Source organism: Puma concolor, chromosome B1 (genome assembly GCF_028749965.1).
Source record: "Puma concolor isolate L17-30 chromosome B1, mPumCon1.1.hap2, whole genome shotgun sequence".
Taxonomy (NCBI): Eukaryota; Metazoa; Chordata; class Mammalia; order Carnivora; family Felidae; genus Puma; species Puma concolor.
Genome location: NC_141670.1, coordinates 69,963,542 through 69,982,446, shown reverse-complemented (window position 1 = coordinate 69,982,446; position 18,905 = coordinate 69,963,542). Strand labels below are relative to the sequence as shown.

Below are 18,905 nucleotides of genomic sequence, written 5' to 3'. Positions count from 1 at the left end.
TCATACTTAAAAATAAAAATTTCAATAAAAATTACTTTCAAAACTTTATTCTGGATGTTCAGCAATCAGCAGAGAAGAGCCTTTCAAAATTAGGCATTATAGAAAATCTTCAAGAGGATGCTTCTGTATTCTATTTCCTGATTTTTGGAGTATGAAGAGTTTTTCTGATCTGTAGCACCACCTTATGTCCACATGTTTAAAAGGAATTAGGGGGGCGCCTGGGTGGCGCAGTCGGTTAAGCTTCCGACTTCAGCCAGGTCACGATCTCGCGGTCCGGGAGTTCGAGCCCCGCGTCGGGCTCTGGGCTGATGGCTCAGAGCCTGGAGCCTGTTTCCGATTCTGTGTCTCCCTCTCTCTCTGCCCCTCCCCCGTTCATGCTCTGTCTCTCTCTGTCCCAAAAATAAATAAACGTTGAAAAAAAAAATTTAAAAAAAAAAAAAAAGGAATTAGGGCTTCAAATTTAAATATCAAAATTCAGGTTTATGTAATGGTAGTTTAGCATTTTTCCATAATAAACATTTTAGCAATTTTTTTAAGATTTTATTTTTAAGTAATCTCTACACCCAACCTTACACCCACAACCCCAAGATCAAGAGTCATATGCTCTACTGACTGAGGCAGCCAGGAGCCCCAAATTAATTCTCAAATAGCCAATTTGTTATACCTAATAGATCAAAATAGCCTAATTACAAAAAAAAAAAAAATTCTACCTGGTTATTAGAGATAAGCTTTGCTCAACCTCCACACAATACAGTCTATTGCTTAGCAGATTATTAAAATAGTTAGAAACAAATAATACATGCTAAAGTTTCTCTGTGTATTAGTGAGGAAGATGCATCCCCTATTATGTGATTGGAACCATAACATGTTCTGTGAAATTGTTATATGCACAATAAACTTATAGTTTAACATAACTTATTGTGTAACATCGTACAAAGTTAGGTTTTCTTGCATGTTGCAGAAATAGAAGATCTTTTTTAGTCAAAATTTCTAATTAACTAAGAATTTGTTCATATTGGTTTCTTCCTTATTGCTCCTAATATTTATAAATATATATATATAAACTTCAGAGTACCCTCAAGGACAACGATGGCCTATACTCAGAACAGGAAGTCAGGCTCAAAGCCTTACCTTGTCATTCCCTACAATCTGGGGCCAGTGCACGCAGAAATGCAAAGCTTTACAAGGATGCAGTTGATGCAATTTCTTGTGCTCTGGTCTCTGTTTCCTTTGACCTCCAATTAACACAGGCCAATCTAGTTAATTATATAAAACTACATTCTTGTCTTGACATGCTAGTCTAATTTATATTCTTCTAGTCTTTATTTTTATTCCTTTTTTTTCTTTTGTCATAAATACTTCTTATAAGTTTCTTCAAACACTTTTTAAAGCAAGACTTGGAGTGTCAAATTAATGAAATTGGAGCTGACTTGCTTAGCAGATTTGTGATTAACATGGAATATGATTTGGGGCCTTAAAGGTGTCACATTTTGTACTTTTGCCAGCACTATGCTAAACACCTATATTTCCATTATAGCAGGAAATGTTAAAAAGTCTGACTTCTGAGCCTGTTTGATAAGTGAGTGCCTTACTGTGCATTAAAGTTTCACTTATAGAAAATTCAAGGGGAGGAGTTAAATGGTGGAGCAGTAGGAAGACCCTCTGCTTGCCTCATCCCTCAAACACAGCCAGATAAATATCAAATCATTCTGAGCACCCAAGAAATCGATCTGAGGACTGAGACAGCAAAACTGCACAAGTAGAGGGAGAAAAACAGCCGCATCATGGAAGTTAGTTGCTGCAGAGAGTTGATTTGGGGGAGAAAAGAATTGCAAGGGCTGCAGAGGGGTAGGAGCCCTGATCACGGAGAGAGGAGAGAGATAAAGAGAGAGAGAGAGCATGAAAGCAGTGAACAGGGGATTGCACAAGAAAAACTCTTCCCCAAAACCATTGACTCGGAAAAGGAGAGGGGCTGACAATCACAAGTTTTTATAAGTAGTGGAGCTCAAAATCTAAAGTTTTAGAAGTCTGTGAAATCACCACGGTCATTCCTAGTGGGTTTAGTGGTGCTCCTGTGGGGAAAGAGGGCAGAGGCTCAGGAGCAGACAGCATGCTCTGAGGATCCCCTAGGTCACACAGGGAGAAATAGTTCTGCTTGGAGTGCATTTGGGAGAGGCAGCACTGCCTCTCAGGGGACAAAAGAGAAGGTGGGCATCATTGAATGTTCCCATTAATTAGCATAGCAGCAGAGGCACTTACAGAAGGTAGCTAACCTAGAAGCCAGCTTTTGGGTGTGCTTTGTCATAAACTCCTAGCCCCCACAGTCGTGCATCTGCTTTTCTGGGAAAAACCAGCACCAGCTACAGTGTGGCAAGACCCTCCTCCGGAGGATCAGCGTGGGTCTGTGCTATACCGCGTCCCTGAACTTGGAGCTTTGAAACTCACTCACATGCCTGAGATAAAACACAGGAGTACTGTGCTGCCAGAAGAATAGACGGCTTGGAAACAGAGAGGATGAACGCAGGGTTTCTGATGGAAGAAGCCTGAGACACAAGAGAGGAGACTGTTTGCTCTTCTGTAAAGGTTTCCTGAACAGCAACAGGCATGAACTCCCCTCTCTAGAGATGACAGCGTGGGGGATGCCATTTTCCCTCTGCCCATCAGCACTTCTGTGAGCAACACAGCACCCCCAGCTTACACTAAGCCTCATCCCAATATGTCCTGCGGGGTCATCTTTACAAAGGCAAGTCTGCCTGAGAACCAGTTCAGCAGGCCTCTCCCCCAGAAGACTAGCACAAACCCCCCTGCAAATACCAAGTCCACTGATCATAGAGTGTGCAAAGCCTCAGCTCTGGGGGATATAGGATCTAGCCTTTTTTTTTTTTTAATGTTTATTTTTGAGAGAGAAAGAGAGAGAATGAGTGGCGGAGGGACAGAGAGAGGGGACAGAGGATCCAAAATGGGCTCTGCACTGACAGGCTGACAGCAGAGAACCCAATGTGGGGCTCAAACTCACGAACTACAAGATCATGACCTGAGCTGAAGTTGGAAGCTTAACCAACTGGGCCACCCAGGCACCCCAGGATCTAGCCTTTTCTAACAAGCAGACCAAAACATCTCTAGTTAAAACACGCCAAACACTGGACCAGGTCCAAATACTCCACACTGCAGGCAGGGAGAAACTCTGCAGAGGACTGATCTAAGAGAAAGAGCAGCCAAATCACAATAGCAGAAAGCACAGAACATAACACCAAAAAAAATGTCCTGAAGTACCAGGCCGTGGACAGTATGACTTCTTAATATAACCATTACTCTCAGAAGCAGGAAACAAAACAGGTTTTCCTAACACACAGTAGACAGAGGTCTAGGCAAAGGCCAAGATGGACGACTTCATCCAAAAAGAAAAACTGGAAGATGTAATGGGCAGGGATCTAATCGAAACAGATATAAGTAATATGTCTGAACCAGAATATAAAGCAACAATCATGAGTATACTAGCTGGCCTTGAGAAAAGCATAGAAGAAACCAGAGAGAACCTTACCACAGATATAAAAGAACTAAAAACTAGTAAGGCCTAATAAAAAAAATGTTATAACCGAGATGCAAAACTGACTGGATGTAGTGACAACAAGGATGGATAAAATGGAGGAATGAATCCATGATATAGAAGATAAAATTATGGAAAACAATGAGGCTGACACGAAGAGGAAAAAAAAGATATTGGATCACAAATGTAGACTTAGGGAACTCAATGATTCCATTAAACATAATAGCATTAGTGTCATAGAGGTCCCAGAAGAAGAAGGCAAGGAAGAGGGGGCAGAAGGTTTGTTTGAGCAAATTATAACTGAAAACTTCCCTAATCTGGGGAAGGAAATAGACATTGAAATCCAAAAGGCACAGAGAACTCTCATCAAAATCAACAAAAGCCAGCCATCACTAAGACATATTATAGTCAAACTGACTATACACAAACAAGGACAGAATCTGGAAAGCAGCAAGAGAAAAAAGTCCTTAACTTATAAGGGAAGACACATCAAGTTTACAGCAGATCTATCTACAGAAACTTGGCAGGTCAGAAGGGAGTGGCATGATTTTTCAATGTACTGGATGGGAAAAATATGCAGCCAAAAATACATTATCCAGCAAGGCTGTAATACAGAATATAAGGAGAGATAAAGAATTTCCCAGACAAACAAACACTAGAAGAGTACAACCACTAAACCAGCCCTGCAAGAAACATTAAAGGGGACTCTTTGATGGGGAAAAAAAGATCAAAAGCAACAAAGACTAGAAAGAAACAGAGAACATCACCAGAAACAGCAACTTTACAGGTATTACAACGGCACTAAATTCGTATCTAACAGTAATCACTCTGAATGTAAATGGACTAAAATTTCCAATCAAAAGGTATAGAGTAGGGGCACCAGGGTGGTTCAGTGTCCAACTTCGGCTCAGGTCATGATCTCACAGTTTGTGAGATTGAGCCCCACATCAGGCTCACTGCTGTCAGCCTGTAAGTACAGAGCCCACTTCAGATTCTCTGTCCCCCTCTCTCTACCCCTCCCCCACTTGCACTGTCTCAAAAATGAATAACATTTAAAAAAAAGACATGGAGTACCAGAATGGATAAAGAAAACAAGACCCATCTATATGCTGCCTACAAGAGAATCATTTAGACCTAAAGCCACTTCCAGATTAAAATTGAAGGGATGGAGAACCATATATCATGCTAATGGACATCAAAAGAAAGCCAGAGTAGCCATACTTGTATCAGACAAACTAGATTTTTTTTTTTTAATTTTTAACATGTGTCTATTTTTGAGAGACAGAAACAGAGCACAAGCAGGGGACGGGTAAAGAGAGAGGGAGATACAGAATCCAAAACAGGCTCCAGGCTCTGAGCTGTCAACACAGAGCTCAACGCAGGGCTCAAACTCACAATCCATGAGTTCATGACCTGAGTTGAAGTCAGACACTTAACTGAGTGAGGTACCCAGGTGCCCCTGGACAAACTAGATTTTAATTTTTTTTAAATGTTTATTCATTTTTGAAAGACAGAGACAGAGCACAAGCAGGGGTGGGGACACAGAATCTGAAACAGGCTCCAGGCTCTGAGCTGTCAGCACAGATCCCGACGCAGGGCTCAAACTCACAAACAGTGAGATCATGACCTGAGCCAAAGTCGGAAGCTCAACGGACTGAGCCACCCAGGCGCCCCTGGACAAACTAGATTTTAAACCAAAGACTGTAACAAGAGATGAAGAAGGGTAATACATCATAATTAAGGGGGTCTACCCATCAAGATCTAACAATTGTAAATATTTATGCCCCCATATTGAAACACCCAAATACATAAATCAATTAATCAAAAACATAAACTCACTGATAATAATACAATAACAGTGGGGGCTTTAAACCCACACTTACAACAATGGACAGATGGTCTAAGCATAAAATCAACAAGGAAACAGTGGCTTTGAAGGACACACTGAGCCAGATGGACTTAACAGATATATTCAGAACATTTCATCCTAAAGCAACAGAATATATATTCTTTTCAAGTGCACACAGAACATTCACCACAATAAGTCACATACTGGGTCACAAACCAGGCCTCAACAAGTACAAAAGGATTGAGATCATACCATGCAAATTTTCTGACCACCACACAATGAAACTTGAAGTCACATCCTATTAAAGAATGAATAGGTCTACCAGGAAATTAAAGAAGACATAAAAAACATATATATGGGGCAAATGAAAATGAAAACACGACAGTCCAAAACCTTTTGGATACAGCAAAGGCAATTCCAAGACGTAAGTATATACTAATAAATACCTACCCAAGAAACAAGAAAAGTCTCAAATACACAACCTAACCTTACACAAAGGATCTAGAAAAAGAACAGCAACTAAAGCCTAAAAACAGCAGAAGAAGGAAAATAATAAAGATTAGAGCAGAAATAAACAATACAGAAACAAAAACCCAGTAGAACAGATCAACAAAATTAAGAGCTGGTTCTTTGAAAGAATTAATTAAATTCACAAACCTGTAGCCAGACTTATCAAAAAGAAGAGAGAGAGGACCCAAACAAATAAAATCATGAATGAAAGAGGGGAGATCACAACCAACACCACGGAAATACAAACAACTGTAAGAGAATATTATGAAAATTATATGCCAACAAACTGGGCAATCTGAAAGAAATGGACAAATTGCTAGAAACATACAAATTACCAAAACTGAAATTGGAAAGAAATAGGAAATTTGAACAGTCCCATAACCAGCAAAGAAATTGAATTAATAATCAAAATCTCCCCACAAAATAAGCCCAGGGCCAGATGGCTTCCCAGAGGAATTCTATCAGAAATTTAAAGAAGAGTTAATACTTATTCTTCTCAAATTATTCCAAAAAAAAAAAAAAAAAAAATTGGAAGGAAAACTTCCAAACTCATTCTACAAGGCCAGAATTATCTTGATTCCAAAACCAAAGACCCCACTGAAAAGGAGAATTACAGGCCAATATCCCTGATGAACATGGATGCAAAAATTCTCAACAAGATACTAACAAATCAAATTCAACAGTACATCAAAAGAATTATTCACCACCATCAACTGGAATTTATTCCTGGGATGCAGGGGTTGTTCAATATTTGCAAATCAATCAATGTGGTACACCACATTAATAAAAGAAAGGATAAAACCATTTGATCCTCTCAATTGATGCAGAAAAGGCATCTGACAATATAAAGTATCCTTTCTTGATAAAAACCCTCAATAAAGTAAGGATAGAAGGAACATACCTCAACATAATAAAGCCCATACATGAAAGACCCACAGCTAATATCATCCTCAATGGGGAAAAACTAAAAGCTTTCCCCCTAAGGTCAGGAACATGACAGAGATGTCTACTTTCACCACTGTTGTTCAGCATAGTACTGGAAGTCCTCACCTCGGCAATCAGACAACAAAATGAAATAAAAGGGATCCAATCTTCAAGGAAGAAGTGAAATTTTAAACTCTTCACAGACAACATGCTACTGTATGTAAAAAAACCTGAAAGATTCCACCAAAAAAAATCGCTACAATGAATACATGAACTCAGCAATGTTGCAGGATATAAAATCAATGTCAGAAATCAATTGCACTTCTATAGACCAATAATAAAGCAGTAGAAAGAGAAATCAAGGACTCGATCCCATTTACAATTGTACCAAAAACCATAAGATACCTAGGAATAAACCTAACCAAAGAGGTAAAAGACCCGTACTCTAAAAACTATAGACACTTATGAAAGAAATTGAAGAGAACACAAATAATGGAAAAACATTTCATATTTATGGATTGGAAGAATATTGTTAAAATGTCTATACTACCCAGAGCAATCTACACTTTTAATGCAATCCCTATACCACCAGCACTTTTGACAGAGCCAGAATAAACAATCCTAAAATTTGTATGGAACCACAAAAGACTCCAAATAGCCAAGGCAATTCTGAAAAAAGAAAAGCAAAGCTGGAGGCATCCTGATTCTGGACTTCAAGCTATGTTACAAAGTTGTAGTCATCAAGACAGTATGGTACTGACACAAACACAGACACATAGACCAATGAAACAGAATAGAAATCCCAGAAATGGACCCACAACTATATGGTCAACAAATCGTTGACAAAGCAGGAAAGAATATCCAATAGAAAAAATACAATCTCTTCAACAAATAGTTTTGGGAAAACTAGATAGTGACATGTAGAATAATGAAACTGGACCACTTTCTTACACCATACACAAAAACAAATTCTAAATGGATAAAATACCTAGATGGGAGCCAGGAAACCATCAAAATCCTAGAGAACACAGGCAGCAACATCTTTGACCTTGGCTGTACCAACTTCTTACTAGACATATCCCCAGAGCCAAGGGAAATAAAAGCAAAAATAAACTATTGGGACTTCTTGGCACAGAGGAGGAAACAATCAACAAAACTAGAAGGCAGTCTATGGAGTGGGAGAAGTTATTTACAAATGACATATCTGATAATGGGCCAGTATCCAAAATATATAAATAACTTTTCAAATTCAACACTCAAATAATAATAATAATAATCCAGCTAATAAATGGGCAGAAGCCATGAATAGACATTTGTCAAAAGAAGGCATCCAGATGGCTAATGAACACATGAAAAGATGTTCAACATCACTCATCATCAGGGAAATAGAAATGAAAACCATGATGAGAAACCACCTCACACCTGTCAGAATGGCTAAAATTAACAACAGAGGAAACAATAGATGTTGGTGAGGATGTGGAGAAAGAGAAACCAACCCTCTTACACCATTGGTGGGAATGTAAACTGGTGCAGCCACACTGGAAAACAGGATGGAGGCGCCTCAAAAAATTAAAAATAGAACTACCCAATAACCCAGCAATTGCATTACTAGTTACTTACCCAAAAGATACAAAAATACAGATTTGAAGGGTCACATGCACAGCAATGTCTATAGCAGCACTATCAACAATTGCCAAACTATGGAAAGAGCCCAATGTCCATCAACAATGAACGGATAAAGAAGTGGTATATACATACAATGGAATATTACTCAGCCATCTAAAAGAATGAAATCTAGCCATTTGCAACTATGTGGATGGAACTAGACTGTATTATGCTAAGTGAAATAGAGAAAGACAAATACTGTATGATTTCACTCATATGTGGAATTTAAGAAACAAAACAGATGAACATAGGGGAAGGGAAAAAAGAGAGAGGGAAACACTCTATAAAAGACTCTTAACAATAGAGAGCAAACTGAGGGTTGATTGAGGGAGATGGGTGGGTGATGGGCTAAATGGGTGATGGTATTAAGGAGGGCATTTGTTGTGATGAGCACTGGATGTTATATGTAAGTGATGAATCACTAAATTCTGCACCTGGAACCAATTTTACCTTATATGTTAACTAACTAGAATTTAAATAAAAACTTGAAAAGCAAAAAAGAAAAAGAAGAAAGTTCAAATATTAAATTTTAACTATCACATGTTTATCTTTACAACTAAGTTTCTAAATAAAAACTAGCCTAATCATACACGAATTTAATAGCAAACAAAATAACATATCTAGTTTCACTATTTTGTTATGTTTACCTTTTTTAATTAAAAAAAAAAAGTCTAGGGGCGCCTGGGTGGCGCAGTCGGTTAAGCGTCCAACTTCAGCCAGGTCACGATCTCACGGTCGGTGAGTTCGAGCCCCGCGTCAGGCTCTGGGCTGATGGCTCAGAGCCTGGAGCCTGTTTCCGATTCTGTGTCTCCCTCTCTCTCTGCCCCTCCCCCGTTCATGCTCTGTCTCTCTCTGTCCCAAAAATAAATAAATGTTGAAAAAAAAATTAAAAAAAAAAAAGTCTACTGTGGTAAATACATATGCTGTAAAATGTACCATCTTAAACCAATTACATTCAGAGCCATTAAGTACATTTATATTGTTGTGCCACCCTCACCACCACCCATCCAAAGAGCTCTTTACATCTTGCAAAACTGAAATTCTGTTTCATTATGTTTTTTTTTATAATTATGTTCACAGGTGCCTGCAAAACAATAATATTAGATCCATATCCATCTATGCTTTCAGAGGACTATACAGTCTTACTAAACTGTAAGTACCAGTGCCAATTAGTTTGCCCATTCCACTGTGGTCTGTCAGGCTGACCCACCGCCCTCCATGGTAGCTCTCCTGCCCACAACAGTTGAAGGGGCACGCAGGGCACTATGGTCGAGGGCATGGAATTCTGACTTGAACAGGCTTCCACTTAAGTCCTGATTCACCACTCCCTTGGTCTATAAACTTGAGCAATTTATTTTCCTTTCTAGGCATTGATTCCCTCTAGTGTAAGATACAAATTATAACAGTACCTTCCTCAGGATTGTTGTAAGAAACAAACGAGGAAATCCCTGGGAAGAATTAGGTGCACTACATCTGACGCATAAATAGAACTCAATACATACTGGCCATGGTGACAGGAATGATGGCCGTTAGAACTTATTCAAAATAGGGGCGCCTGGGTGGCTCAGTCGGTTAAGCGTCCGACTTCAGCTCAGGTCATGATCTCACGGTCCGTGAGTCAGTGAGTTCGAGCCCCGCCTCGGGCTCTGGGCTGATGGCTCAGAGCCTGGAGCCTGCTTCCCATTCTGTGTCTCCCTCTCTCTCTGCCCCTCCCCCGTTCATGCTCTGTCTCTCTCTGTCTCAAAAATAAATAAACGTTAAAAAAAATTAAATAAAATAAAAAAAAGAACTTATTCAAAATAAGAAACACTGATGATAATAGAATCTTGAAGGAAAAAAAACCCAGACTTTTCCAGTAATTCTTTTTCCACTACTCCTGCTTTTATGAATACATACGGCGCTGTAAGGTTAAAAGAGTAAAGCTTTTTTATTGTGATTAAATACATATAACATAAAATTTATCATTTTAACCATTTTTAAATGTGAAGTTCTGTGGCGTTGAGTATATTCACATTGTTGTGCAAATATCACCACCATCCATCTCCAGAACATTTCATCTTCCCAAGCCGAAACTCTGTACCCACCAAACAGTAACTCCTCCTCCCCTGACCCTTGGCAATCACCATTCTACTTTCTGTATCTCTGAATATGACTACCCTAAGTGGAACCATACAATATTTGTCCTTTTGTGTCAGGCTTATTTCATTTAGCATGATGTCTTCAAGGTTCATCCATTTGTTTTTCCATGCACACCCATCAGTGAACATTTTTGGTTGTTTTCGTCTTTTGGCTATTATGAGTAATGCTGCCGTGAACATTGGTATATAAATATCTGTTTGAGTCTTTGCCTTCAATTCTTTGGGGTATATACCCAGAAGGGGAGTTGATGAGTCACATGGTAATTCCAGGTTTAACTTTTGGAGGAACCACCATACCGTTTTCCACAGCATCTGCACCAACAACATACAAGGGGACTAATCCCTTCACGTCTTCACCAGCACTTCTTGTTTTCTGAGGTTTTGTTGTTTAAGAATTTGTTTGTCTTTTTAAAACAGCCATCCTAATGGATATGAAGTCGTATTTCATTGTAGTTAAAAGCAAAGCTTTTTAAAATTGGTTTTCTTGGGGCGCCTGGATGGCTCAGTCGTTTGTTTGAGTGTCCAACTCTTGATTTCAGCTCAGGTCATGATCCCAGAGTCATGGGCTCAAGCCCCACATCAGGCTTCACACTCAGACTGGAGCCTGCTTGGGATTCTCTCTCTCTCTCTGCCCCTCTCCCCTGCTCATGCACTCTCTCCCTCCCTCTCTCTAAAAAATTTAAAAAATTAAGTAAATATATAAGTAAATAAAATAGTCTACTAAATATTCCATTTCAGCATCTGAACCTAACCTCCTATAGGAAATAATTGTATGGAAATATAACCAAAAGGCACATAAATCAACAACTCCCTATATTTCTATTTCTGTCGCCTTGTTTTCTATCCTACACCACTTTTTTTAATCCTAATCCAAGAAACTCATTCCAGTCCGATTCCTAGTTTGTGGTATCAGGGTTTAGGATCGAGAGACAGCTGTCTAATAATTTTACTAGCAAAATGGAAGAAGGGCCCTGGAGACTCAGAGTCTTAACAGTAACCACTTTTACCAAGTCCTCTTCCCTTCTATCCCATCCCTGCTCTTTTGTGTCTTGGCAAATCACCCAAAGTCAATATTGGATTCATTCCCATCAGGCTCCTATCTTTCTCTCCAACCCCGCATAAATCTGTTCAAAACTTATAAGCAGTGTCTGCTTGGTTTAATGTTCAATGGGTGTGAAAGATACTACAGTCTTGGTTTAGTATCCAAGGAATGTGAAGGATAGTACCACAAATTTTAAAGAGTTCCCCATCTCTTTCCATGGTTATTCATAGCACTGGACTATTGTTTAGATGTTAAAGATGTCACATACTTCTGGGTTTTCATAGATAATCATTAGATTCCTCCTTTTCATTCACCTGTAAATATTCATTAGTCCTTACAATGTGCAAATTTTTCAGCAAGACACCATGGGGAGGTGGCACAAAAAGATAAGTCAGACATGCTGCCTTCCAACAGTTTACACTTTAATATTTCAGGTAAAGGGCTTTGATACCACTGGGGCAAGGTATGCCTCTTGCTCTCCAGAGGCTTATGATCTAGGGTGGGAAACTATGCCAATATACACACAACAATTAGAGAACGATTAAATCCAAAACCCGTGTTGTTCAGACCAAAATTCTTGTTAAGTTTCACTGAAACAAGTGACTGTTTGGGGTCTGGAGCAATGAAGGATGGCTGGGGAAAATGAAGAGGACTGGGAAAAACAGATGAGTATAGAGTACAGGGGTGGATCAAATGCTTTTACCTGAGGGATTGCTATTGGCTTTTAACGGAGCCCCTTGAGGTGGTCATAGGGAAGTATTATAGCTATTCTTTACCCTTCCTGTGCCCAAATGGGGTTCTAGACCTACAAGGCAAGGAGAGAAGTGGCTCTAACATGGAGCATCATCTCCTGTTACCCCTAAGCAAAAGTCAAATACGGTGGGAACGGGGAGCCTCCCAGCGGGAGAAATTTTATAAGCTGTCAAATTATAAGAGTAGAGAAAAGTGCAACATCAGTGTGGTCCATATACCTGTGGAAGTGAAATTTGAAGTAAAACTTGCATATGAACCATAGGCAGAAGGGAAAAAGAAGACGGATATAAGAATGCGAGGCATGAATAGAGACGTCATAAATAATATGTACTGAATGCTTATGACGTGTTACAACCCAATAAAGTAGGTACTAAGATTACCTCCATTTTAGAGTTGGGGAAACTGAGGCTTTCAGGAGTTAACTGCTTAAGGTCACACTATTAATAAGTAGCAAAGCTAGGAATTGAACTATCTGACGTCAGAGTCAGAGCAGCAAACTGCTGTATGGACATGGAGGTAGAAATAAACATGGCAAGGGGTACCTGGGTGGCTGAGTCGGTCAAGCCTCCGACTTTAGCTCAGGTCATGATTTCCTGGTTCAGGATTTCAAGCCCTGCATCAGGCTCTGTGCTACCAGCTCAGAGCCTGGCACCTGCTTCGGATTCTGTGTCTCCCTCTCTGCCCCTCCCCCACTAGTTCTCTCTCTCTGTCTCTGTCTCTCTCTCTCTCTCACTTTTCTCTCTCTCAAAAATAAATAAAAACATTAAAAACAAAGAAAGAAACATGAACAGAACAGAGTTGACTCAATCTGCAGAAGAGTAAGAACTGAAAAGGTGGATGTCAAACTCCTTAACAAGCATACAATGTCGCCATGTCCTTTTTTCCAGAACAGTCCCTGCCTGCCTCCCAGGTTCATCCCCTGTCCCTCTTCACAATGCCTTCATGGTGAGGCCTCACTGAAATACCTGGTGATCCCTTACCTTGTTGTTCTCTCTCATCTCTCTTGCCTCTGCATAAGCGATCTCCTCTGCTTACGTTAACTCCTACCCATTCTTTGCTTTGTGAATGGTATCTTCATCCGAATCTCTATCCATCCAGTTGTGCATTCTCTAGTAAAGCCTTCTGTCTCCTGACTCTCCCGAGCATTGCAGTCCCTGCCCCCAACAAAGGCAGATGCCTTCTCCTCTGCAATTCAGAGCAACCCTACATTATACGCTTCTCTTTTCCCCATGTTGCGGTAATAACCTGTTCATACTCTGTCTTCCCTCTAGACTCAAAGCCCCTCAAAGAAAGAGATGATATGCCTAGCACACTGCCGTAGAGTATAGGTACCCAAAAAAGTTTAATGAATAAAGGCATAAATGAATGGAATGACTGATTGATTGATTGATTGTGGGGGAATTAAAACCTAGACATGAAAAGGTAAGTGATAAAGAACTTTTAGAGACCCAAAAGAAGGGAAAAGATCTTATAAGAATAGTATACAAGAAAACCTAAGATGGATGATTATTGTTTTTCCTCTCCTTATTGTTAGATATCAAGAAGGTAACACATTTGGGGTGCCAGGCTGCCTCAGTCAGTAGAGCATACAACCCTCTGTCTCAAGGTTGTGAGTGTGAACCCCATATTGGGTGTAGAGATTACTTAAAAATGAAATCTTAAAAAAAGAAAAAGAAGGAGATAACACTTTTACTGTAGTCATTTCTCTTTTTTCAGGTATCTCAGTCATAACAGAATAACTTTCTTGAAGCCGGGTGTTTTTGAAGATCTCCACAGACTAGAATGGCTGTATGTTTAATTTATGTGTCATTTTATAGTATTAGTTTTTATATTCTAAATATATAAATGAATCCGTTTTTTCTTCTGGCTGGCAGGATAATTGAAGATAATCACCTCAGTCGAATTTCCCCACTAACATTTTATGGACTAAATTCTCTTATTCTCTTGTAAGTACTAAAAATTAAGACAACTATTTCAATGGAAAGAAAAGACGTGAATAAAAGTTACTGCCTTAAGTTTAACAGCATTAAATTTGGAATTGTTCAAGCCCCAGAAAGGCCTTTCTGACTAAAAATCATCTCTTAGTCATATCCTATGAGGCTATATTGTAGTTTTAACAATTATATAAGACCTTCTGTCCTCTAGAACATCAGCCCCTCAAAACTGAATACAACCTCACTGCTATATTTTATTGAAATATTCTCAAGCATACCACTACTGCCCTGTAGTCATCTTAGTAATAATAATAATAATAATAATAATAATAATATTCATTTAAAATCACCTCCTTCTCACTACCCACTTTTGAAGGGTACAGGCTTTTTTTCAGTTACTAACATTGCTGCTTCCTCCATATGACAACTATCATTTGTTGAATTTTATTACTAACAAGCACTCAAATATAACAAAACTTACAGGAAAAAAAAAGAGAAGATAACTAACTTAATAGATTTTCATGGTTTCATAAAGAATAATGATAATACCATATTTGACTTAAGATGAAAAAAGAACCAGAAAAAGGTGACTTCTCTTTCTTTTCTTTTTCAGAGCACTGATGAATAATGTCCTCACCCATTTGCCGGATAAACCTCTTTGCCAGCACATGCCAAGACTGCACTGGCTGTAAGTTGCTGTACCTTTCCTTAAAGGAGTCAGCTAACTTTTCTGGTTTTGCCTAGTTCCCTTTGGATATTGGGTTTTTAAAAATGATAGGTTGTTAATGTCATATCATATTTCCTCAGATTACTTTAGCATGTTTTTGTTAATGAACAGCCCCATTGACTAAACTAACTCCTCTAGATTCTCTCCAACATAAACCATTTTTAAAAACAAAAAAATTGAGAGGCAGGAAGAAAAAAGACAGAAAGGATGTCACAGTAGCTATAGAACATCTCCTCCTCCTTCCCTCTGTCAATCTATTTTCACCTTTTAATTTGATACAGAAAGACTAAATCACTTTAGCCTCATTCCTAAATTCTGCATAATGAGAACATGATATTTAGAATTTATATTTAACTCTAATCACAACAGAATATGTTCCATAAAGTTTTTTACACAGTAGCTTTGCATATGATAATAAGAATCACTCTACCTATTAAGAACCAGTAAATTTGCCTATTTAAAACACAGTAAAAATGAAGAAATAAGTGACCAAAATAACTGTTTAAAAGTTCAGCAATAAACCGCATATACAGTATTATATGAAAACCTCCTCTGTGTCTCATTTTGTGTGAAATTCTCAGAAGTTTTGTTTGCTGTTTAATTTTTAAGCTCACAGCAGATTAGAAGTGCCAGATTAAAAGTAGAGGGGAAAGATGAAGTTCAAAACATCAGTGAGAAGTGACAACTATCAACCTGATAATAAAGCAGGAATGGGAGTGCTATAAAGAACAGACATAATAATTCAAAACACACTAGTTTGGAACCATTTAGGGGAAGACAAACATCCCCAGAGTCATTACTAAGTCCAGAGGGCGTCTTGGTATGACAGCACAGTACCCGCATTGATGACAGCTAAAGTATTCAAGAAAAGGGCAAATTAAGTTCAATCTCCTTGTTGTAATTAAATTTTGTTTCAAATGAGCACATTAACAGTTATTATGTGCTCAGTAATCCAAACTTAATAATAAAGCAAAATTGGTTAATATTTACATACATAAATTAGCAATTAAAAATTCATGCACTGACACCAGCAGCAAATGTAGGAGATATTATGCAATACACTAATAAACATTTCCTTTGCCTTTAAAAAGGCAGCCAAATATACATCTCAGATAAAAATTTAAATGATTAAGTTATACTACTAAATAGGTGGACTTTTTACAATTTCATCACTAAAGTTACCATCTTTAAACTTTAGCTATCTAAAATAACTCATTTCATATGCATTCCTGATAACATTATCCCAATTTTAATGCCAGTAATAATAATTTTTGCTTTATAAGTATTCATTTCTTTTAAAACTAATCACAGTGCCATAGCCAGTAAAGACATTGAATCAGTAATCAAAAATCTCCCTCCCAAACAAGTCCAGGGCTGGATGGCTTTCCAGGGGAATTCTACCAAACATTTAAAGAAGAGTTAACACCTATTCTTTTGAAGTTGTTCCAAAAAATAGAAATGGAAGGAAAACTTCCAAACTCATTCTATGAGGCCAGCATTACCTTGGTTCCAAAACCAAAGACCCCACTAAAAAGGAGAACTACAGACCAATTTCCCTGATGAACATGGATGCAAAAATTTTCAACAAGATACTAGCAAACCAGGTCCAACAATACATTAGAAGAATTATTCACCACGATCAAGTGAGATTTATTAATGGGATGCAGGTCTATTTTAATATCCACAAATCAATCAGTGTGATACATCACATTAAAAAAGAAAGGATAAGAACCACATGATCCTCTCAATACATGCTGAAAAAGGATTTGACGAAATACAACATCCTTTCTTTTTTTTTTTTTTTTAATTTTTTTTTCAACTTTTTTTTTAATTTATTTTTGGGACAGAGAGAGACAGAGCATGAACGGGGGAGGGGCAGAGAGAGAGGGAGACACAGAATCGGAAACAGGCTCCAGGCTCCGAGCCATCAGCCCAGAGCCTGACGCGGGGCTCGAACTCACGGACTGCGAGATCGTGACCTGGCTGAAGTCGGACGCTTAACCGACTGCGCCACCCAGGCGCCCCAACATCCTTTCTTGATAACAACCCTCAAGAGAGTAAGGATAGAAGGACCATACCTCAACATTATAAAGGCCATACACAAAAGACCCACACCTAATATCATCCTCAATGGGGAAAAACTGAGAGCTTTCCTCCTAAGGTCAGGAACACAACAAGGATGTCCACTCTCACCACTGTTATTCAACACAGTGTTGGAAGTCCTAGCCTCAGCAATCAGACAACACAAAGAAATAAAAGGCATCCGGATTGGAAAGGAGGAAGTCAAACTTTTCACTCTTTGCAGATGACATGATACTCTATGTGGAAAACCCAAATGACTCCACAAAAAAAACTGCTAGAACTGATCCAAGAATTCAGCAAAGTCACAGGATATAAAATCAATGTACAGAAACCAGTTGCATTTCTGTACAGCAATAATGAAGCAGCAGAAAGAGAAATCAAGGAATTGATCCCATTTACAATGTGCCAAAAACCATAAAATACATAGGAAGAAATTTAACCAAAGAGGTGAAAAATCTATACACTGAAAACTATAGAAAGCCTGTGAAAGAAATTGAAGAAGACACGCAAAAAATGGAAAAACATTCCATGTTCATGGGTTGGAAGAACAAATATTGTTAAAATGACTATACTTCTCAAAGCAATCTACACACTCAATGCAATCCTTATCAAAATACCACCAGCATTTTTCACAGAGCTAGAACAAACAATCCTAAAATTTATATGGAAACAGAAAAGATCCCGAATAGCCAAAGAAATCCTGAAAAAGAAAAGCACAGCTGGAGGTGTCACAATCCTGGACTTCAATTTGTATTACAAAACTGTAATCATTAAGACAGTGTAGTACTGGCGCAAAAACAGACATGAAGATCAATGGAGCAGAATAGAGAACCCAGAAATGGACCCACAAATGCATGGATAACTAATCTTTTTTTTTTAACGTTTTTATTTATTTTGAGACAGAGAGAGACAGAGCATGAGCAGGAGAGAGGCAGAGAGAGAGGGAGACACAGAATCCGAAGCAGACTCCAGGCTCCGTCAGAGCTGTCAGCACAGAGCCTGACACGGGGCTCAAACTCACAGACTGTGAGATCATGACCTGAGCCGAAGTCAGACGCTCAACCAACTGAGCCACCCAGACGCCCCATATGGGTAGCTAATCTTTAACAAAGCAGGAAAGAATATCCAATGGAGTAAGGACAGTCTCTTCAGCAAATGGTGTTGGGAAAACTGCACAGTGGCATGTAGAAGAATGAACGTGGACCACTTTCTTACACCATGTACAACAATAAACTCAAAATGGATGAAAGACCTAAATGTAAGAAAGGAAGCCATCAAAATCCTAGAGGAGAAAACAGGCAACTACCTCTTTGACCTCAGCCGCAGCAACTTCTTACTTGACATGTTTCCAGAGGCAAGGGAAACAAAAGCAAAAATGAACTGTTGGGAACTCATCAAGATAAAAATCTTCTGTACAGTGAAGGAAACAATCAGCAAACCAAAAGGCAATTGACAGAATGGGAGAAGATATTTGCAAGTGACATATCAGATAAAGGGTTAGTATCCAAAATCTATAAAGAACTTATCAAACTCAACTCCCAAAAAACAAATAATCCAGTGAAGAAATGGGCAAAAGACATGAATAGACACTTCTCCAAAGAAGACATCCAGATGGCCAAGCGACACATGAAAAAATGCTCAACATCACTCATCATCAGAGAAATACAAATCAAAACCACAATGAGATGCCACCTCACACCAATCAGAATGGCTAAAATTAACAACTCAGGCAAT

The 18,905-nt window shown here is 38.7% G+C and overlaps 2 protein-coding genes across 13 annotated transcripts in view; one reads left to right on the top strand and one right to left on the bottom strand.

The window, feature by feature from the left end:
- Positions 1-18,905, bottom strand: part of CB1H4orf46 (chromosome B1 C4orf46 homolog) — a 95,412-nt gene that overhangs the window by 32,246 nt on the left and 44,261 nt on the right. The window lies entirely within an intron of this gene.
- The window catches only part of RXFP1 (relaxin family peptide receptor 1), a 123,100-nt gene that overhangs the window by 70,461 nt on the left and 33,734 nt on the right, over positions 1-18,905 (top strand). For 6 of the 10 annotated variants that reach the window (XM_086703978.1, XM_086703979.1, XM_086703977.1 and 3 more), the window contains 4 exons: positions 9,576-9,647; positions 14,145-14,216; positions 14,303-14,374; positions 14,976-15,050. In XM_086703978.1, the coding sequence (XP_086560104.1) occupies positions 9,576-9,647; positions 14,145-14,216; positions 14,303-14,374; positions 14,976-15,050 (291 nt within the window). The remainder of the gene's footprint in view (positions 1-9,575; positions 9,648-14,144; positions 14,217-14,302; positions 14,375-14,975; positions 15,051-18,905) is intronic. The other 4 variants (XM_086703982.1, XM_086703981.1, XM_086703980.1 and 1 more) reach the window with 3 other exon arrangements.